The 23,243-nt window shown below is 40.7% G+C and overlaps 2 protein-coding genes across 2 annotated transcripts; both read left to right on the forward strand.

Moving 5' to 3' along the window:
- Positions 1-1,783: 1,783 nt before the first annotated feature.
- Positions 1,784-23,023, forward strand: LOC148025099 (ubiquitin-conjugating enzyme E2 2-like). Its single transcript, XM_087694810.1, has 6 exons — positions 1,784-2,037; positions 2,184-2,268; positions 21,959-22,051; positions 22,195-22,283; positions 22,363-22,448; positions 22,581-23,023. The coding sequence occupies exons 1-6, from the start codon at positions 1,972-1,974 to the stop codon at positions 22,618-22,620; spliced, it is 459 nt and encodes a 152-aa protein (XP_087550936.1). The 5' UTR covers positions 1,784-1,971; the 3' UTR covers positions 22,621-23,023.
- Positions 2,276-21,648, forward strand: LOC148025100 (uncharacterized). Its single transcript, XM_087694808.1, has 2 exons — positions 2,276-17,851; positions 17,938-21,648. Exon 1 carries the CDS (start codon positions 13,641-13,643, stop codon positions 14,208-14,210), a length of 570 nt encoding a protein of 189 aa, XP_087550934.1. The 5' UTR covers positions 2,276-13,640; the 3' UTR covers positions 14,211-17,851; positions 17,938-21,648.
- Positions 23,024-23,243: the final 220 nt, after the last annotated feature.

The raw sequence follows: 23,243 nt of genomic DNA on the forward strand, positions 1-23,243 counted from the left end.
TAAACATAAAAATGACAGATACATGTACTTGATTCAAACATCCCTTCCAAGTTTTATATTGAATGCTTTTGTACTACTAAAGACGTTTTTAGTGAACACTTGTAAAGGGGATGTCAAACAATGTATGCATTTGTGGATCATGTATGGCTCACATTCCACCAGGGTAAAGAGGCCTACATATAGTGATATTTAAGAGACCCCCACTAGAGTTTTGCTATTTGTTGAATTTAAAATTTTCTCTTAGATCAAATCTTATACCATTGTTTCTCAAATATAAAATTTGATGTTTCTAGCAAGTAGTTGTATTTGTAAATGAGGGCTTCATTAACAAGCGACAATAAGGAGCCAATACAATGGGATGTATTATTTGAGGGTTTCAATAAGACTAAATATTAAAAGATTCATATGCCACAATTAGTTGACACTTAGAACCTAGTTTAAGTTTCTTGAAATTTGTGTCATGGCTTCAAATAGCATAAAATTGTAGAACTTTTCTAGAAAATTGCCGCCAAATTGGGGTGTGGTGCATTTTGATTTTGGGGACTTCCCTCCATTGCCCCTTTCAACCTACTTTATTATGCACCAGAGATGCAAACTGCTTGAAGTGTGCCATCAATCCAAAGAAAAACTACATTGAAGCCTTTTGTATTGGCTCCTAGAAGTGTTTTATTCAATGCAACCATTTTGAATTATTTGTGATTGGGCATCATTCCCATCTTTGCACCCGTAAGGGTAAGGTAGTGTAGAGCTACTCAAAAGCAAGTTTTGAACTCTTGACCTCCCATTACTCATGCACTCATACTACCGATCGAGTTGCCACTCCATTGAGGTTTTGAACTCTTGACCTCCCATTACTCATGCACCCATCCTACTGTTGATTGAGTTGTTGCTCAATTGAGGCTTCAAATTCTTTGCTTCCAATTACTTACCCACCAATCCTACTATTGGATTACCTCTCAATTGTAGGTTTTGAACTCTTGACCTTCTTTCACTTGTGCTCTCATGAAAAATGTTTTTCATGAGAGCTTGCACACATGAGCTACAATGGCAAAGGACAAACTATACTTTTCATATTTTTCAATGATGTGTCATGAAATATTTTCTCACCTCCATTCAAGTGTGGTAGCTTCCTAGAAGTATGGGGGAAAGGTGTGTGAGGGGATCCTACCATGGTAAGTGTGGCCTTTTAGGACACATGGTCAAACCTCATTTATCTCTTCTAAAAATGTGGTTTATTTTTAACGACGTTCACCTAATGCTAACTGAGCTACTAGGGTTCATAAAAGTTAGAGTGTAACCCTAAGCCATGGTAGCTGATTTTGCACAAGCTATGAATGTTGCAAATCACGAGTAGGGTAAGGGGGCCCATAGATTGCCAAGAAAATGTGCCCCCCACAATCATGCTTGTCTCTACATTTTGCCACTTTTTGTTCATGTAGATGTGATCACAAGCTTCATACAAGGTTATACAATTTGTTAGGCACTTACAATGGAGGGAAGATGCAAACCCAAGTGTAAACCTGCTAAGTGATATAGGAGGACCGAAAGAGGAGCACAGAGTGCATTCTTGTGCGCCTGACCAATCAAAAGGTATCGTTTTGTTTGCGAGTCTTTGGAAGCTAATCGCAGGAGGTGATGAAGGAATTTGCCACTCTATTGGGGGTTCACATTTCTACCACCTTATGGGCACCCGTACCCTAGAGGTGGGGGGACGTGTGTTAGGGAAGGTGGTGGTGGTCAAGGCTATGTGTGAAGAGAGAAAGGGGATAGAGAGAGAGAAGGGGGGCGGTGTCAACGCTTGCAAGTTGCGTGTGAGATTCTGCGGGATGAGAGAGAGAGAGAAGGATTGATTACGTTCCAATGGTCGACTTCCCATATTAAGGTGGACGCATCCTCCCTTTCATCTGTGTACCTGTTGCCTCGTCCTCTATCCACTGGTCCATCCGCCTTTTCCTTTCAAGGTCTCTAGCTATGGCGTCCTCTGCGCAGCTGCGCCTCATGTCCGATCTCAAGGCCATCCGCAACGAGCCTCCAGAGGTAATGTAAAGTCGAAAAACGTATTTCTGCTTCCCTTCCAACCTTGGATTCTTTCTTCCATCCAATCAAAGCTCCCCCCCATTGCAATCCCGTTTGCTCACGGCCGTTCCTTCTTCTGTTTTCTTTCAAATCTGCGGAAAAATTAGGGGTGCAGTGCCAGCCCGTTCGGAGACGAGAATCTCTTCGTTTGGAGCGCCACCATATTTGGCCCCGATGACACTCCCTGGGAAGGTCAGCCTCTTCCTATCTGTCTGTCCATTTGTTTGTCTTGTATGAAATTTTGTGTTTGTTGGAGCAAGCTTGCCTTTGATAAGTCAAGACAGAATCAGATGGCTGGACCTGCAGGTGGCAGATGGTTACTTTGGGGGAAAACATTATAATTTGATGTAGATCATCCGGTTAGGAAGTATTGATTACATAAGGGAGTGGGAGTACTGTTATGCAGCAAGGATCGCTTTGACAAAGTTCCAGCTGCCAATTGTTTGATAATTTGTAGAGAGGTCGGGGTTCTGCTGTACAGATAAGATCAGATGATATTGAGGACCACAGAAGGAAAAAGAGGGAAGGGGGTCTGATGTATAGTCATAAGGAGTCGGAATTTCTTCATATATGAGAAGAGTTGCCCATTTGAAAGAGCACAACATGTTTCCTGCAAGATACTGGATCCGGATTACTGTTTGCTGGCTGAAGCTGTCTTTCAATTGCCTTATCAAGCGTGCAGACTGTTCTGATAGACTCTTAAAGGTCAATTTTTCATGAGAGCTACTGAATTGAAAAAGTTCAATTTAACGACCAATATGAGGCATCCTGTTGTCACAAGTTCAAGAGCATCTCTGAAAAGGGAGTTCAAACGCCCCATACAAAGAGTGTGCAGCTTGTAAGGAATAGGATGAATGTTACAAGCATTATGAGTTTGAAGGATAACATTGCAATTAGATGCAACCAGAGCTTAATCAATAGATAACTTCGTCTGCCATGGAAAAGCTATTGTCATCATAGTTATAACCTCATCACTGTTTGAGAAAAGCTAGGTGATTTGAGCATAGGTTCTTTGGTGTCTAATATTGTGGTTGAAATTTAGCCATCTATGGTTTGTATGTCTATTTTTCAACTTGCATATGGATTAGCTTTGTGTGTAGCCTTTGCTGAAATGAACTTAACAAATTGACTTTTCAATGGAGTGATGAGCGCTCAGATAACAGATAAGTCAAGAAAAGAGTGAGGAGTATAAACCCGTGATGTCTGGTTGTTTCTCTTAGTCTCACAAATTTGTATTCTAGGAAGAGTGTTTTGGCCTGTTGCATTTCAGGTTTCAGTAACCACTAAAAACATTTTGACTGAAAAATTGGCATAGTGCTTGCTTGTTTCTTTTAGTTTCACAAATTTGTCTCCTAGGAAGAATGTTTTGGCCTGTTGCATTTCAGGTTTTAGTGACCACAAAAAACATGTTGACTGACAAATTGGCATATTGCTTGTAACAGTCATATGTAGTGGATGTTCTTTTTGCTATCCTGCTTGTAACAGCTGCCTGTCTGAGACTCTGAGTGGATAGTTATGGTGTCTATGCACTTTCATGTGGTCTTCGTTGTGTTTCAGCTTGTTTGTGTGAGAGATGCATGTTGATTCAAGTTATGTAAAAAAAAGCATATAGCATAATAGTAGTGTAATAATACTGTAATAATGAAAGCCAACATTCTGAGCAGCAGCAGGGCTCATTAGTTTGTTGCCTGTACAAGAGGACTTTATCAGTTACAAATCGAGCTTGTTGGTAGTTCTTTTTTCCTGCCTATCTGTCTGCATCTAGAAGATTACTTGATGTCTCACCGTTTCCTTTTTCAGCAAGACAGCCTGGCAGAGTAGGTTTTTTCCATGATGGAATCATAGGCATAGGTTTATGAGAAGTCCATATATGGAAAAATAACGGTCATCAAAGTAGTAGCATAATATCTACTACTACCGTTCTCTTGTATGCGTGGGGCCTAATGAGCAGATGTGTGCAAGTAAGGATGAGTGGAGGTAGCAGCAAGATAAAGACGAAGTGTAGGCCATCCACACGTGTTGCCATTTGGCCTTTTTTAATTCTATATGTGTGGCAATTAATGGACAGCTATGGAACAAGTAAGGATGAGTGAAGGAAGCAGTGAGGACTGAAAGACAAAGTTCCGGCTATTAAGAAACAGGCTGCCAATTGGCCTTGTTTCATTGCAGTTGCAGTTCATCACAAGGTGGTTTGATCAGGTAGGTGAGACGCACTATCTGAGACGCACAGTTTTGAGACTACTTGTAGGGATTTGGAAAATAATAATGCTTTTGATGACCTTTTCATCTTTTCCACATGTGAGGTGCATACAAGAATGAGGATATGGTAATGCACTCAAAATTATCACAAGCCCATATATGTGGGTTGAGAGATATTTGACAATAGTTGAGAGGATTAAAAATGCATGGCCTTTTCCTTGGGCAGCGAGTGGGGAATCTGTTCTTACTCATGCTAAGTACCGTCTTGGGGCAAGACCTTAGATGACAGAAACTGAGAGCACTCAAGCAATTGAATGTGTTGTTCTGCAATTGAATGTGCTAGAACAACACATGAGACAAAACTCAAGTAGGTGAATAGAATGAGCAATTCATTATGGAACTAAGGGAAGCATTCTGAGATGTGGAAAGTGATACAACCTAATGTGAGGAAATAGCAGACCGCTATGTTTAATTAGGGTTTTCAACTTTCTGAAATGCTTATGCGTTCTCATGTTTTCCGTCATCCTGTTCCAAGGTCGTACTTAGATTGAGCAATGGTAGACTACTTTCCACCCAATGTGGAGGTTAGTCATATTTTACCCTTACATGTGTCAAATGTCTCACACAGCCCATGTTGGTTGATATTTCACAGGTTTCAAGATAATGTGCATGATGTCAGCTGCGCTACCTCCCATCATTTGCCCAACAATTGATTTAACATGCCAAAATGAGAACCAACTTTGCATGTAAAACCTTGAGACAAAGTCACACAGCGAAACCATTCCTTCTTGGACTTGGTGGTGAATGACGTAATTAAACTTAAATTACAGCAACCAATAAATTCACAAATCTGAAAACAACACTTTATCCAATTAATCTTGGACAGCTGACATCCGATTGGTCCCAAACTGTTGGCAGCCCGCATGGTATTTCTTGGATTGTATTGCTTGAACTTATAGTATGAAGAGATGTTGGCTGAGCCCTCTACAAATTCCAACACTTGGGATGCCACAAATGACGAGCAACATCAAGAATCAAATCTCCCCTTGATTTGGCTATAGTTTGGGCTCCAATTCGTTTAATCACTTGCATGCGGGTGAGATTAAACTGTAGATGAGCAGTCCCCATTTGATCAGCGACAAATTCTTGAGTTATAGCTGCTACTTTGATGATTGAGACTCTAATTATTGGGCATGGTGGTCATCATTAATTTTTTCTGTAAATTAGGGTTTTGATAGCAAATGTCTTTGCTACCCACCTTCAATGGCTGTGAAAATTTGAGAATGGGTGTGGGAACGTTGGATAAGGTGAGAGATGGGTCAATGGGTGAAGAGAGAAAATGGTCAAATATCTTGCCAAGATCTGCCCAAAATAGCTACTATTTGCTGCTTAGTGTGCAAATGCTGTTGCCTATAGTTTTCAGCCTGCAGTCTTGGGGTCTCGTGGAGCTATTGCTTACTATTGGTTGCCTCCCTAGTGGCTGCAAATCACTTCAACAGGTGCCAAAAGCTAGGATAGTCTCATCCACATTTAATGTGCTAAGCCGTTTGAACTTGAAACCTGTTTAAACTTTCATTTGGCCCTAGTTCGACATTAAATGTTTAGTTCTTGCCTAAGCCACGTGACACCATAAAATTCATTGTCCCATTTAATGCTTTAGAACAAAGTTGACACTAGGCACCCATTTGTCCAGCATAACTTACCTTACCTTTTGCCAATGTCCGCCAATGCATTTCTTAGGTTCTCGATTATCATTGTGTCCCAAAAGTAACTTGCACTTCACAAGTGCACGTCCCACGTGCACAATTTAAGAATGCAAAAGTAATGCCAAAGCTAAGCATTAAAAATACACATTCTCGTGATATATAGCATGAGACAACGCACAATCAATTTGAAGTGCTAAAATAAAGCAATGGAATAGGGCAACCATGGAAGTAGAGTGATGGGTAGTGATATTGTTTGTGAGTGTAGAGTTGTCATTTATAAAGAGAGGAGAAATGTGTCGACTCTATTTTGGGTATAAGTTGTTTACCCTAAAAATGGGTGAAATATAGTGTATTGGTGAGGAGGTAGATAAATGGAGTTAGATATTTTGGCAGCCCTAACATATTTTTGGACTCAAACTCCTAAATGCGAGCAATTTGTGGCTCTTCATTAATGGGTTGCAAGCCGAATAAGAGAACTAGTAGTAATAGTTTTTCTCCCCATGAGGAAGAAACTCCTCAACTTCATGATACATAGACATCTTTACCAAAGTCGAATAACAAAGTATGCTTAAGAATTATAATATTCATTTGTTTTCAAGACTTAATATTTTAAGAAATGGAGAGAATAAATACTAAAGGCTAAATATCACAATTTACAGCCATGGAAATATAAAAGTAATGGAGATAAGATTGAGGGTTGAAGATTGCCCCCCCTCCTCCGCAACCCCCTGGCGAAGGAATTTATTTTTGCTCAACCTAAGTCCTTTAGGGAAGAACTTAGTTACAGTCAACTAGAGGGGGGGAAGCAGTCCTCACTATTACAAGATCATGAAAATAGTTACATACACACATGCATCACTTACTACGTAATAAAAACAAGAGATTTCTTTTCAAGATGCGAGTAGAAAGAGGGAAAATTAGCCTTTTCCATAGTTGATTAGTAATATATTGATATGGCTTGGTGGTGGTTCTAGAAATGAAAAAAGAGCTCAAGGAGAAAGGGTTATAATGAATTTATAGATTTGTTTTCTTGTAAAACAATAGCAAAAGAAGAGGGAATATGGGGGTATTTGATGGTGGAGTGAAGGATGGTGATGTAAATGGATGGGGGCGACTTTAGACTATCTTTAACTTTGTACAGGAGTTTACAACCAAGAAAACTATTGTGCAATGAAAAAAAACAGGCTCTCCTTATAAGGGAAAGAGGAGAGCTAGTGTAAAAAGGAAAAGTGGAGTAGTACAAGACAAGTGTCCAAGGCACACGTCATGAGGTGTGACAAGCATGAAAGGACACTTAGAAGTTTGTGTAACAAGTGTCTCGACACTTAGTCTTTTCTCTATGGCTTTCCTTTTTGGGCCGAGTATTGTTAAGAATAGAAGTAACTAAATTTAGTAAGCATTGATGGAATACAAAGTTTACTATTTTTATAATGTCATCCCTATTTTTAAGGATTAATATTTTTAGACCAATTCGAGGCTCTTAAAATTTAGGGATCCCCTAAAATTTTACGAAACCCCCAATGTGTCTCATGTGAAAGCGCTTTACAAATACATTACAAAAACAGTGTGGAGAGCTTCATATAAGTTTTCCATGCAAAGATATGTGCATTTTAAGCGTTCAATCTACACATGCATACATTACAAATATTTCATGATGATTATGCCATCTTGTGATTGTATCTATCTGTTTGGTCAATCTAGTCCATACCTCAAGGCATTAATCCTTTTTGTGTGTGAGCTTGACCTTGATATGCTGGAGTCCCGTCACAGGTGCCCAATCAGTTTATATAGGTGGCATTGTGTACTATCTTTTCTTTAACCCACTATATGGGTCTACCATAACGTGCGACCACTCATTAGTGGCCAACTCTAATGCACTTTTCTTTGTACTCTAGTATGTGCAAAGAAAACAAATTTAATAACCAATTAAATATACAAAATAATAGAAAGGATACAAATTCTTTTTTTGTTGTGTTATGATAGGGTTTCCTTCATACAACAGTTTTTTTCTCGTTATTGACAACTTTGTCAAAAAAACTGTGTTTTGATTTCTTCAAAACAGTGCGGATCCCCTTCAGATGCCACTTCTTGATTAGCCAAGACAATGTCGCCTCCTCCAAGTTCCATTCGATTGTATTAGTATGGTTATGATATGCATCATTCTTCTTCTTTTGTGTTTTGAGTTTTGTTTTTCACAATGTTTGACTCACATATTATGTTTCTCCTTGCAAATCCCTAGTGTTTCTCGACATGGTATCAAGGCATATTGATCCGTCTCTTGACATGGTATTAGAGTAGAGGTACTCCAAGAGTTAAAGGTCCCCATATTTGCTAAGGTAAAGAAAGGTTATTGAATTGGGAATATGCTTAGACTCCAGATTGTTTATTTTTGCTACATCATCAAGGGATACCATAATCTTCTTCTATTTTCCATTCTCCCTTTATAGGTTTGACACATTAGTGTGATGGCTTCTCCATAAACAAAAGACGGACTAGGTACTCCTATTGCAGCAAGAATGGTCATGCCATCCTAGATTGTTGTCATCGATCTTTCCTCCCTATCCCATAGAGTGTGTTTGTCTACCTCCTGGCGCTTCTTGTGCCACCTCATCATTCTGTGCAATAGAGATCATTTTGTATTGGCTATTAGAGTTTTATCCTCAAGGCAATAAGACACACATGATGTGCACTAAGCCCTTGCGAGCAAAAGGAGGCTCTATGACCTCATGAGACGATAAGCCCTCTTGGAGACCATTGCAACATTCTACGGAGGTTTCCCCCACCTTCTGTTAGGTCTAGTGGCTTTCATGGCTGTAGCTCTATAGTTGGCTCCACTTCGAGAGAGAGGCTATTGGATATATTGCCTTTTTGATAGTCCGCTCTATTGAGAGAGAAAGGTTGTTCCACCCCTTTGGCTCTGCAATCCACTCCCTTGAGAGAGAGAGAAAGAGCCTATTGCCCACCTCAGGCTTTATAAGAGCTGTATATTTTCCCTTGTTCCTTGCATGGCTCCATGGACACAAACTCTGATGAGCTCATCAAGGAGATCATTTGTGATACTCCTATCTCCCATGCCTCTTCAAGAGGCTACCTTTGAGAGTCGTTTGGCCTATGTTGCCTTGTAGCCTCAGATATCTTATCTGGTAACACCAATTGTCCTTCCTTCGTCATGAAATACTGAAGGCTGTGGTCCATGAGTTTTTATATTCTCTATCTTTATTAGATAGGGTTTCAAAGGGGGATCCTATTTCTTCCTCTTTAGAGGGGGATTTACTTTCTCCAATTTCAGAGGGAGTGGCTACTCAATGTGCAGTCCTTCGCACATTGTGTCGTAAAGCCTTTGCATTCTTTGTCTTTCCTTGGATGGGTTTGTGAAGAAATGCTTTGGACGCAGAAAACACAAAACCATTCGTTTGACAAAACACAAATTGATAAACACAGAAGACAGTTAGGGTTGGGGTAACTCAGAAATAGTGATCACAATGAATAATGAAGTGAATGACTAGTAAATATACAATGCTCGTGTAACAAACACACTATGTAGTGAGTACTGAACCTTGAACTCTTATATCTCTTGGATCAAGGCAGAGGTTATGAGTTGGAGAGTGTATCGTACTCTAAACGGATCCCGAAACATAGCAAGGCAGCCTTCGTATGTCTAACAATAGCAAATGCAGCCAGGAAGGTTGAACTTGATGCAGACAAGCAGTGAGGAGAGAGAAATACTAAAAACGTAGATACCTCATGAGAGAAAAATTGGGCGACAATTGGAAGTAGTGGATGACTGTGCAGAAAGTGTAGGCGATAGTAGCTGGAGGAGAGAGAAAGTGAGCAAGCAATAGGCGATGCGAAGATATGCAAAGGTTTGCACTGAGGAAACACATGTAAAACCTAGATTGAAACACAAAGACTTAGATAGAGACTAGCAAAACTCAAACCCTAAATGCAAAACGCAAAATGCAAAGACTCAAAACTCAAACATAGAGACAAACACAGAGAGAAGAAACTCTGAAGTAAATGAATCTTGTAAATGAATATAAGAGTGTAGAGAATACCCAAGGACAAAGCAATGCAGTGTTAAGAGAGTGGCGTCCATTGGAGATGGATCCCAACTGCAGTGATCACCGGTTGGAGATGAGAGAGTGCTGAATAATGAAGGACAGTAGGCTGGTTGCCAAAACGGAGTAGTCGGAGGCTGAAATTAGGGAAACACAGCAGTGTACTACCAAAGAAAGGCCGAAAACTGATAACCTGAGGTAGAGAACTGTTAGGCGACAACATGAGAGGTGTGTCCTGATGTAGACGGCGTGCTGGACAACAAAACTCAGGTACTGCAGCAATCGCCTGTTGGAAGAGATGGCAGTAGCGTGTCGCCTAGCACTAGATGCTGAAAATGCAGGCCAATCAGGTGCTTTGATGATATAGTAGATGGAGACCTCCAAACAGCAAGGCGATGGCTGAAAACAGGACGCCTAGGGTTGGATAGTGATGGGCTATAGTTGGTGATGGCTGGACAGTAGATGGTAGGTGGCTGATGGCTGAAATTTGCATGGTAGAGTGAGAAACTTGCACAAAAGAATAAGGCTAAATGGTGAGCAATTTGTCTATTTATAGATGTTGAAGGGTGTCCCAAAAAATTAGGGTTTTGGGGGACCATTAAAACTCTCTTGAATTGCTTACCAAATTTGTGTTTTTCATTAATTAAGCAAGTTTTGGGATTGTTTAAAAATGCTAATCAGTTGTAAAGCATGTTTTAGCTCAACATCCCCTCTTAGGCCCAAAATTGAGCCTAAAAGGGAAGGCTTATAATGTTTATCCCAAGGCGTCCCACCCAAAGGAGCTAGGGCATCGGACAAAGGGTGCACGTCAGTTGCCCAGTGGCCTACGAAGACTATAGAGGCGATGGTTATCTTAGAATGCATAGGGGAAGGTACAAGAAGGGGGGGAAGGTTGATGTCAAAGACAAGTGCAAAAACTTGTAGAATACCAAGAAGAGTAGGAACTCTCTCTCAACTTGGATGTCGATGCCGAAGAAGGAAGAGGAGCTTGAGGATGTTGGTCTTTGTACAGTGCTGAGAACCATATTGATGAATATGATGAAGCATCCCACCTAGAAAGGCAAGGATAGTAGTCACCGCCATGATATCATAAAGAGAGATGCTATATGATCTACCGTGGGAGGGGAAGCCTCCATGTTGGTAGAAGAGCAAAACTAGATGGAACCATGAAAGGAATAGTATACATCTCCTGTTTCCAGCTTAGAAAGAACTGGTGCAAGCATGCGGTTAGCCCTATACTGAAATACAAAGCCCTGCAAAGGAGAGAGAATTTGCAAGCACATAGGTGAGTAGTGAGATTCTCCAAAAAACAAAATTGAAAATAAAAGAAAGCAAAGTTGAGTGCAATACAATGAGTATGTAAATATGCAGCGGAAGTCTAAAACAATAAAAAGATGGTGTATAGTCACCATTGCGTATAGCGAGGTGGGGAAGTGGCACCTAGAAGGTGCAGTGGATGTCTTAGGAATGGATGCGTAAAGTGCAATAAGTGAGCCACTAGTAGATCAATCAGCCAATCCTTCAGTTGTGAAGAAGATAGGTTGCTGAGGCTGTTCGCGTGCCACATATTTAGTAGCTACTAGGGTAGATGGCGCAATAGTGGGAGGTGTAGCTCCACTAGACTGGCTAGGCGGAGTGGAGGTAGTTGTAGCAATTTGTTTTGGTTTTTTAGGAGGAAGACCTTGGGCCTTGGTATGACATTCCTTGTCCACATGGCTTGACCTCTAGCATTGTGTGCAAAACCTATTTTTCTTGGGAATTTGTTGCAAGGGGTCATGTTTCATTGTTTCCGTCGGAGGGAGTGGTGTCACTCTTGTTTTGGCTTGCATTTGCATCTTCTGAGCTCTTTCCATTGTTGGTTTTTCCTTTTGAAGTAGAGGCAACCCACTCTCGCTTCTCTGAATGGATGTGTGCGGAGGACTTCTTGTGGACTTGATCATGTAGCCTTGCGTAACGCAAGAGCTAACACTCGAACTCATAGAAGGTTGGTAATCTAGATAGTGAGATAATGTGCTGGATAAAATGTAAGTATTTGCCAAGCAACTTGTTTAAGAATAACGTGACCTGATCGTTGTCTGACTTTGGGAAACCAGTAGTAGCTAACTCGGCGAGTAATCGTTGATATTCAACCAACTTGACTTTCAAATCATTCCCTTCCTTAATGGAAAACTCTTGAAGCTCAAAATCAAGATTGATACGTCGAGTGCAATCTCGAGCCATGCAGTGGTCAATGAGATGACTCCAACACTTAGATGTGAGGGAAAAATGCTGTAATTGAGAGTGGAACTCAGGAAGCAACCCCTATATTAACTCAACATTGACTGTGGCATTGCGGGCTCTTCATTGACGGATATGATTGGGGTGAGCTAATCAAGGGTTTGGCATAGACTTGATACCAATGACGAGATTCAAAAGTCCTTGAGATTCAAGCACTTGTTGCATGAAGTTCGATCAAGTGGTGAAATTTGACCCGTTAAAATGAGTCTTATTCGTGAAGTCATTCTTGGCCGTTGCAACAAGAGTAGTAGTGCTAAGAGACGGAGAGGTGTAATGGGGATAGGGTGGTAGGGAGGATAGGGAGATGGATGTTGGGATAAAGGCCCGGTTTAATCTCCATGTATAGTGCATGTGCATTATTTAGGTGTACATGTGAATGTAGCCTTACGTGTCCTAACTATAAATATATTTTATTCTTTGTGTACCAACACATTGGTTGGTACACTCATATCGCTTCGCACTTTCACGCTGCTCTCACTGTCACGAGGTGCCATTCCCATACACTCCTCAAATTTTTGTCACTCTCAGCTGAGCTCCAACAACTGGAATCAGAGTTTTAGGTTTCACACGCTTCCCGAGATCTGACGGGATCAGCCGACAATGCTGATGAACAGCAGTAGATAGTTCGAGCTCTTGGCGACCAATTTGTTGGGTAGCTGACGTGATGGGGCCAGCAGGCACAGTGGTTGTGTGACGGGCCACAAGGTAGGCACAGGCGCAACGTGTCAGGTGACAAGGCAGGTGCAGGCGCAGTGTGTCGGGCAGGATGGGACAGCGGGGGTTGAAGCGTGCGACTGGATAGAAGCAACCAGCCGTGTCGCGTGACTGACGCGACAAGTCGGCGGGCCAACGGAAAACCCACTCCCCTTGCTATGTGCCCGCTTGTCAATCTTTTGGTTAGAAATTTCTTCTTTAATTTTTCTCATTACTTTCCCTGATGGGAGTTTACTTGTGAAAGCATAGTTATCAATTCTGTGAAACTTTTAGCCCGAAATTTTTGGCTTTTCCCAGTTTTGACTCAATTTATGCTTGTCAGTATTGGCTTTTCCCAGTTTTGACTCAATTTATGCTCGTCAGTGATTTTCGAGTCAGAAATTGCACACATTGTGTGTGGTGACCTCAATTAATTTGGGAATTTTGCCAAATTAGTTAGAATTTTGCTCTTTTGAGTAAAATTTCTTGATATTGGATCCCAAAAATTTGGGGCTTTTTATGTATTGGCAAAATTTTGCTCAATGGGGTTAGATTGGCTGACATTTATGCAATTTCGCACTTGAAATTTTGGAGATTACGCAGAATTTGGTAAATTTCTGCATTTTTGTCCATGTGGTGGCTGTTTCATGTACAAACATCAGAAATTTATTCCTGGTTGAGAAAGAACAACAGTGTATTGTACTGGTTTAGCTTGTGCTTCTGCAGTTTGTGCATTTACTCTTGTGTTCGTGATAAAATGGCTGCAACTTCTTCCAGTTCAGATATCAAGAGTTTGATGGAAATCAAACAGTTTGATAGTCATGGATTTGACTTTTGGAAAGACCGTATGCAGGGCATTTTGTTCCTAAAGGATTGTGAGGATGCTTTGCAAGAAGATAAACCTGCACTAATGTCTGATGCAGATTGGGCCAGAGTAAATAAAAAAGCTGTGGCTTACATAAAGATGGGTGTCATTGATGACATCTTGACAGACATTAAGGGTTTAGATACAGGTTATGCAATATGGGAGAAGCTGAAAACTACTTATGAGATCACCACACTTGTTAATCAGGTGCATTTAATGCGCAAGTTGGTGAATATGCGACTGGATGAGTCAAAGCTTGCAGCTGAGCACTTGAGTGCATTTACAGGGATTCTAAATCAGCTCAAAGATGCAAATTTGGACTTTGATGATAAGTAGAGGGAATCTTTTTGATTATGACACTACCTAACTCTTGGGAGACCTTGGTGGTTTCACTCAGTAATAACCCCAATCTCTCATATGATAGGGTGAGGGGTTCTATCTTGAATGAAGAAATTAAACGTATGTTTAGTGGAGAAGGCAGCAACTTAGCTTATAATGTAAGAGGCAGGGTTGAAAAGAAAAATGCAAATGCAGGATAGAGAAATAGGAGCAAGAGCCAAGGAAAGGAAAAGAGTGACATTACTTGCTATCACTATGGTTGGAAGGGCCACAAGAAACTTGATTGTAGGTATTATAAGAAGGAACAAGAGAGAGAAGAATGCAGGAGATAAAAAGAAGAAGTAAGATAAGACAGATGCATCTGAGACAACCAAAGGCAAAGAAAAGGCAAATGTGGCCTTTGCGGGATGAAGGTGACAGTTGCAAGATGTGGGCGAAGGCTCGAATCAAGCGTTAGATGGTAGTAGATGGTTGTGGGAAGTTCCGACAACGATGTCCTCCTCAAACGGAGTGTGGGTAATAGAGATATGGCTCTTGAATCCTACAAAAATGAGATTTAGGGAGAGTGGCGGGCTACATGTCTATTTATAGAAAGTTTAGGATATCAAAATTAGGGTTTTGCATGTGACACACAGTAACTCTAGGATCGCGTTTTTTAAAAAAATAATCATGTTTTTTCATTAATTAAGCGTGTTGTGGGGCTGTTTAAGTTAGGCTAATGCATTTTTAGCTCAACACCTTGTCTTTGGCTCAAAACTGAGCCATGATGAATAAGCCCTTGTATAGGTATTTTCTTTTATCCCAAGGTGTCCCACCCTAAAGCAGCCAGGGCATCGGGCGAAGGGTGAAAGTCTTTATCAGGCTCCGGGAAAATCAATTGTATGTCAAGCCCAAAAATATGAATTTGTAGTGTAGGAGATTGCATTCTGGGCTACTTGGTTAAAGAAAATGGAATTGCCATCGACTCAACGAAAGTTCAAGAAGTGAAGAATTGGGTTGCTCCTTGTAAGGTCAGTCAAGTCAAAGAATTTCTTGGCTTTACAGTATTATGTTGCAGATTTATTCAAGGTTATAGTAAAATCACAGCTCAACTCATAGATTTAACCTCCAATTCAGCTAGTTTCCAATGGATAGAGAGAGAACAACAAGCTTTTGATCAGGTCAAGAGTATGATGATTCAGGCCCTAGTATTGAAGATGGCTGATTTCTCTAGACATTTTGAGGTCCACACAGATGCTTCTAGTTATGCCATTGGTGGAGTGCTCATGCAAGATGGGCATCCAGAGTGTTATGAGTCAAAGAAATTAGATCCAACTGAACGGAGATGGGCAATTCATGAAAAAGAGATGATGCAGTGGTGTATTGTTTGATGAAGTGGAGACATTATGTATAGGATAAACCAACAAAGGTGTACACAGACAACATCTCCCTTAAGTATTTACAAACGCAGCCCAAGCTGTCCCCCAAGCAAGCTAGATGGCAGGATTTTCTAGCCGAATTTGACATAGAAATTCTACACAAACCAAGCATCCTCCAATAAGATGCCTAATGCTTTAAGCAAACAAGCAGAATTACAAGCTATCAGTTTGGCCGAAAGTAGATTTGGTGCTCAAGTTCGAGAGAAAATGGATACAGATGAAGAAGCACAACCACCCTTGAAGGATATAATAGCAGGAAACACTCCCTGGGGAATGTGTGAAACGAGAAATGGCCTCATCTATTGCCAAGGAGCACTTTACGTTCCCAAGAATGATGACCTACGAAAACAAGTGCTCTGGGAATGTCACGACAGCCCTGCCTCAAAATTCTTCTATTGGCCTAGGCCCAAGATCTTCCTGTCCTTGGGATGTGGTTAGTATGGATTTGATCACAGATTTGCCAAAGTCTCATGGATGTATAACCATCTTTGTGGTGGTTGATTATTTTTTGAAGCAAGCTCATTTGATTGCTACATAATCTCCTATTACAGCACAAAAAGTGACCAAGCTATTCTTTTCTAGGGTGTTCAAATATCATGGCTTATCTTTAGTAATCATTTCAGATCCCCGGTTTCTTAGTAACATGTTGTGGGAGCTGTTCAAGCTCATGGATACTCAGCATCGCTTTTCTTCTGTCTTTCATCCCCAGACAAATGGATAGACAAAGAGGTTGAATCAAGGTATTGAAGATTATATCCACAACTATGTTCGAGTAGATCAAGAGGATTGGGCACAATATCTTGACATCTTAGAATTTCATTACAATGCCACATTGCATATTTCCAGAGGATTCACACCCTTCGAGGTAGCTACAGGCAAAGAAGTTATCACCCCCATGGCTCTGGCAGTAGGGAAGCAGTATGTGGATGATCCAAATTGCAGAAGAATTCTTGCTCAAATGGAAACAGCGGATGCAGGTGGCCCATGGACTAGTGTATAGGTTATGTGGTATAAGGACATGGCAAAATGAGCAAGATACAATGTGAAGCTTTCATTAAATTAAAAGTTTACACCTTAGAATTAAGTTGCATTGAAAGTTTCATCCAATAGGGAGCTCACTTAGGGCACTTATGTTATAAAGCAGACCATGAGCTTTAGTTTGGTTCAGTAAGTAGCTCTTTTATGATTAATGCATAGGTCATTAACTAGCCTTTAATAGAAAACAATATTTGATGGAGGAGTAGATTGTTACTTATTTAGAAATTTGATTTTGCCAATTTAGGGCCTTATTCTCTCGAATTAGAGGACAAGTTTGGAGATAGTCATGGCTTTGTTTTTTATTGCTGAAATTATAGGTTTTAGCCATGGAGCATGAGCTGATAGCATGGATGGTGTGAGAATAACAACCATCCTTTGTTTCTTGGTATGAGAAACCCATTGGGCAGCTCTATAGCTCCATTTATAGCAAGATATGGTGTATTTTTGACTAATTCTCATCAAAATAGATAATCATAGTATTATAGGTTGAGGTTTTATCCTCCTCTAAGATGTCAAGCCTTGTGCACTTTTTGGATAGCTTTGCTAAGAAGAAAGTGATTACCTCACAATTCCATAACAAGAAATCTTTCCCTTTGTGAGAGGAATTAGATTGCATGGTAACCATGCAGGATAGTTGTCAAAGCAAATGCTCTGTAAAATTGAGCTTAAATGTTAGTTGGCATTTTTAGGCTTTGGCAGGCTGCAGTGCTCACATGCATTTTTGAACATTGTACAATTGGTTGGAGGCCAACAATGAAGGTGACAAGGTCATTTTGTGCTTATCGATGAGTTTGTCGTGTGAAACGTCTTAAATACAACCATTCTATCATAGAAAATGTGTGGAAAGATTAGGGAATGAAAGGCAATACCTAATGGAATGTGTATTGTAGGAATCAAAATAATTACCCTTCGTTTTTAGGCATCAATTGAATGTTGGTTTGATGTGACATCAACGTAGAACTAAAGTGTAGGTTTGAATTTGTTGAGTTTGACAGCTATGAAAAAGTGAGGGCAAAGAATTGGGATTGATGCTTGAAAAGGGTTGAGGCTTTGTACAACAAATATGAGATCATTTTGGAATTAATATCTACATGTTTTATATATTTTTTGCAATGTGTAATAGTGTGGGATCAGCTTTGCACCTTGAATGTCACTGTCAGCAGGTGATGATACTTTTTGCAGGTGGTTTCCTTATTTACTTATATAAATATTTTTTTTTTCTTTTCTTTAGTTGTTGCTTTTTACCCCCAAAGTTCTCTTGGAATAAGCCGGGATCTTTGCATGGCCAGAGGAGGCAGCCATTGGGACAAATTGGACTAATGGTTTGTCTGAGCCTTAGGACCAGTTTCATATTGAATGGGCACTGAAGAATGGAATGCGAGTGGTTTGGGACTGTGTGCTTAGCCACTGGAGATGGTGAAGGACAATGAGTCTCTGGCCAAGACAGAAGATGCACATGTGAGAATGCTCATGGAATAAAAGTCACTATAACTGAGCCACATTACACTTTTTGATGTGGTTGCAATGATAAAAGTTGCTCAGAACAACTTGAGGAATGCAAGGTTCACCATCCCTAAAATTTAGGGAGTTACTATTTTTGGACCCCAGAATCTGTTCTCGTCATTGTTTTCATTTTTGCACGACGATTAATTCTCTGGTTTGTGCTGAGGTCAAATTTTGCACCAATCATGGAGAATTTTAGACCAGAAGGTTTAAACAAGAAAATTGTTACATGTATGCCATGTGGCACAAATTCCCGAGAGAGAGAGAGAGAGAGAGAGAGAGCATTAAAAAAAAAGGCAGATTGTTGCAAGTACATCAGCTATGGAGAGTACTTTGTCTCTAACTCATGTACGGAGGTAGAGCTCTCTCCCTCTGGTTAACTCTCTCTCTATTCTCAGAGGAAATGCTCTGCATGATGGGCTGATTCCATCGAAGGTATAGTTCTGTGTTTTCTTTGTACTTCTACTGAGGCAAGAGCCTCACTATCCAAGTTCAAGAGTAGCTGTTGGCTTTTCCAATGCAGGAACTAAAGAAAGTGATGACAATGCCACACAGGAATAGGGTTTTTCAGCTCTAATTTAGTGCTATTTGTGGGACTGTTTTACTGTTGGAATGAATGCCAGAGTAAAAGGGATGTTGTTCAGGATATGCTGGACAATAAAAATAGTAATTACAGAGTTTGTTTTGGATATGCTGGACAGTAAAAACAGAAATTACAGAGTTTTGCAGACTGCAATTCTGCAAATGAATCATTTAGTTATGGTCACAGAAAATGCTTTCCTAAAAGGGATGATGTTAGGGATATGCTGGACAGTAAAAACAATAATTACAGAGTTATGCAGATTGCAATTCTGCACATAAATCATTGAGTTATGGTCATAGAAAATGCTTTCCTAGAAGGGATGTTGTTCTAGTTATGCTGTACTGTCCTTATGCAACTGGGATTTACTCAGAAAAGATGAAAACCAATTGTTTACAGGTTATGTATTTTGGAACATTTCATTTTTGTAACTTTCCATTTTTTAAATTGATAAAGAAATACTGAGAGGGGCGCTGGTCTTCGGGGCCAATCTGGTGTTGAGCGAGGGAGTGAGGTCTCTGTTTGTGTGTGTGTGTGTGTGAAAAGACCAGGTGTTAATTGAAGGAACTACTACTTTATGTGAGTCATAGACGGGTTCTAGTCACTCTTACAAGTCACTAGATTGGATGGATTCTTATGCATTACACTTGTTGTTAAGAATATGAATAGATAGATTTGTTGTGTATTTGGTTAAGGGTGGTGAGAGCAATTGAGGACATGATGTTGGAGACAAGTTTGGGCTGATTCAAAAGCAAGGCATATGGGAATCACTTATATTAAGAGAGCGTCGCTTTGTGATAGTAGGTCACTTGTGATTCATGGAAGCTTTGAATAATGATAAAGAAATACCAAAGGGGACGCCAATCTTTAGGGCCTATCGTGTGTTGCCTACTGTCCAATAGCATTCTAGCTTGTGTTCAACAAGTGTCTTGATTATTTACTAATAATATATTCATGTGTGCAAGTTACTTTATATTCAATGCCCTTTAGATTATTGTCGAAGGCCTATTTCATCAAGGATCTCTCATCTTAAATGCATGTGAATGAATGCATAATGTAGTTTATTATTTTCAAGTCTGATTTGAATTTGCATTCTAAAGTTTAACTTGAGTAATGTTGGAGTTTAGTTGTATATCGTGATTAGGTCTTGGGCACAGAGGCCATTTAGGAATCAATACATAATCACTTAGTCCAACATTGCATAGCTTATGCAATGGAGTGCTTCCCAAACAATTCTCAATAGCCACTGTGAGGGTCAAGGTAATCCATCTACCATTCAATCAATGAACTATTGATTAAGCCAATTGGCAATCCATGCAAGGCTTGTCGAATGAACACTTTGATAGCAATCCATCCTTAACTAACCCTTGCCAACCAATCAATGTATGAAGATCTGGTCACATTGTGAAACTTGAAATATGGTATTCTCATAAAGCTTTAATTGTCTAGTCACATATGCAGTATGTACTTATTTTCTGTAAGTAGAAATATCTTTTTTTTCCTTGAAAGTTTCATCAAGTAATTATGTGCCGATTTTACTATTTGCTCAAATTGAAAGAATTCACCTAGCTTATCCACCTAGCATCGCTAGTGGGATAGCCACAAGATTCTTTAAAATTACTACCTTTGACGAGTTCTCTTTTCAAGATGCTCAAGTAGTTTCGCTCCAAAAACTGCTTTCAGCTAATCCATTTATAGTATGATGGATCTATAGGAATTAGAATTAGGAGGAAGAGTGCATGCACAGGGACATTAGGATCTCTTGTCTAGGGCTATTTATTGATGAGCATGTGGGGGGTTGACAATTCTCGTGATGAGGGGAGCTCTTGGCGATGGCACCTTTCGAGGTGCCCTCTTTTTGTTGGGTCTGTTGGGGAGCTGCTTGGCCCCTTTCTGGGCAATGCTGGACTCTGGTGAATCTATCATCATCCATTGTAGGGTGTGGCTCTGCTTGGTTATCGGGTATCATGTTGAGCGGGCTTATGAACAACTGCACAAGAGACTGTTTGGTTATCGGCCTCTTGTTTAGTGGGGTTATGCCTGAACAACTTCACAGGGCATTTTGGGCATTGCCTAGGCTGCCCTGTGACCATGATTTGCTGGCTAATTAATGAGTTGCCAGCTTCAATATCCAGTATATTGGGCATTTTTCTTGATATTTTCCATTGCCACATGTACCTTTGGCAACTTGCTCCCATAGCTGCATCTGTGAAAGATGCTGGAAATATAGTTGTGGCAACAAGGCGACCAAAGTTGTCCACCAATGGGTGATACTTTGCCACTAGGCGTGGTGACCGAAGTCATCCACCAATGGGTGATACTCTACAAGGTGTGGGAAGATGATGTAGGGTACAGAGGGAACGTGTGATGAGATGCAAAGGTGGAGACTCTGAAGTTGCTGGGCAAAGGGACCATATACCTGACCCCTTTCACGAATACCTCAAGACAATTGTCGATGAGCTGTTGTGCTGCATCTGTGGAGATGAGGTGAACCATGAAGATACCTTGGCCCATCAGCACTACCTCCACCACGCATGATGTGCCAAATGCAAGAATGGAATGAAGCCAATCTTGGAGTTCTGTGTCTGAGAAGGGGAATGACCCACAACTTGGCTGAAGACAGCTGCTGGACAATGAGATCTGGTGGGAATGCTGCTATAGAGGAAGGGAGCAGCTGGAGTAATACTAGGACTGGATGGTGGATGAGGTGGTGACCCAAATGGCTGGCTGGAGGGGCGGCTGCAGGCAGGCACACAGACAGGGCTGCAAATGGCGTGCAGGTGAGCCAGGTGGACTGGCCTGCAAGTGGAGTTGCAGATGGCTGGCATAGGCAAGTACAGTCAGTGCACCTGGTGGAGCAAGCGGGTAGAACTGCAGGCTGCCGAAGGTGACAGCAGGGGCACAAGGGGGGGGGGGGGGGGTGTGGGGGGTGGGAAGCAGGCGAGGAAGGAGGTGGCAGTGTTGGCACCACCTCATGAGGAGGTGGGGCTTGACAGTCCTCTCACATGTTCTTGTTCATAAAAACGTTTACAGAAAACTAGGGGATGAGTTAGAGAACATACCTAAGTCTAACTGCCACTTAACTCTTTCTTTTTAGCTGGACATCTCAACTAATGGTGTGCTTTGTGATTATTTTTGGAGGTGGTAAATCAGCATTTTATGAGTTAGGTAAGTGAAGAAACTCGTCTGATATGGAGGTGATGCAGGTGGAATATTTTCTTTGCGCTTGAGTTTTGGTGAACAATATCCTGAGAAGCCACCGCGGGTGCGATTCACATCAGATGTTTATCATCCAAATGGTGAGGTTCTTGTTTGAGTGAATTTGTTGAGAATTGGATTTCCTTGCTAGTTATATGTGGGGGCAATGCACGTGGAGATGTGAAATCGTGCAAGTTCTTTTTATCTCAGAAACAACTCTTATCTCTATGCACTGCTGTTTCAGTCTACACTGATGGCACCTTGTGCATGGATATGATTCAGGATGCTTGGTCTCCTTGCCATAATGTTTCAACCATTCTGACCTCTATACAGGTATAATTTTTCATCATAAAATTTTCAGAATCTACTTGCTTATCTAACTGTTCTAAACAGCTTTTTTTCTATGTACAAGTCTTTGTTGACTGATCCAAATCCTGCAAGCCCTGCTAATCCTGAGGCAGCTCATCTGTATCAAACTGATATCAAATCGTACAACAGGTACATTTCTTTCTTTTCAAAGTTGTGGGTGCAAGTATGCAGAATAAAGCCTGTAATTCTGTCTTTTTTCCTGCTTGGCCAGTTTAGTAATCTTTTGTAATGGAAGACTGACATTTAATGTAATGTTTACAGGAAGATAAGGCAGTGTGTTCGCAAGTCACTGGAATCATGACTTACCCTAGCTTGGCCAAAAAGAAGTGCCTAGAAGCTTTTACTGTGAATGCCTTTTTTCTTAATTTGTATAGTTCACAAATTTGTCAAATCTTTCATCAAAGAGCAATTTGTCCCATGGACTCCAGAAAATGTCTTTCCCAATTTAAAGTTGGACTTGCCACCATACCTTGGAATAAGAGGTGTAGCCAATTCACCATGTGTGGTGTCATCTCGGTTGTACTTTTATGCCAAGGGATGCATCCAGCATCTATGAGCACCCAGCTTAGGTGCTTACAGTTTGCAGGATCCTACTTTAACATTGTAACATACATACTCTTTCCACATACTTTGTAGGGTTGACTGCTTAACAAATGTACTCAAAGCTTAGAAATAATTTGGTGACTTGTGCAGACTTTGAGATTTGATGTATGGCATGTCCTTAAGGAAAGAAAAATGCTCTTATCAGAGTAAACATGGGATAAAGTGATTTAGTGAATGCGAGGCTGATGTGTTAAAGGGTGAACTGTGAAAGTGGTTCAGCCATTAAGAGGCTGATTGTGATCATCATTTGGGGCACCTATGATGTGCCCAGCAATTACAGCCCTGTACATGTGTCAGTGGATAGAACAGAAATATTCACTT

This window comes from Lygodium microphyllum, chromosome 15, assembly GCF_053477565.2.
Source record: "Lygodium microphyllum isolate KBCC chromosome 15, Lygodium_microphyllum_v1.1.10, whole genome shotgun sequence".
Taxonomy (NCBI): Eukaryota; Viridiplantae; Streptophyta; class Polypodiopsida; order Schizaeales; family Lygodiaceae; genus Lygodium; species Lygodium microphyllum.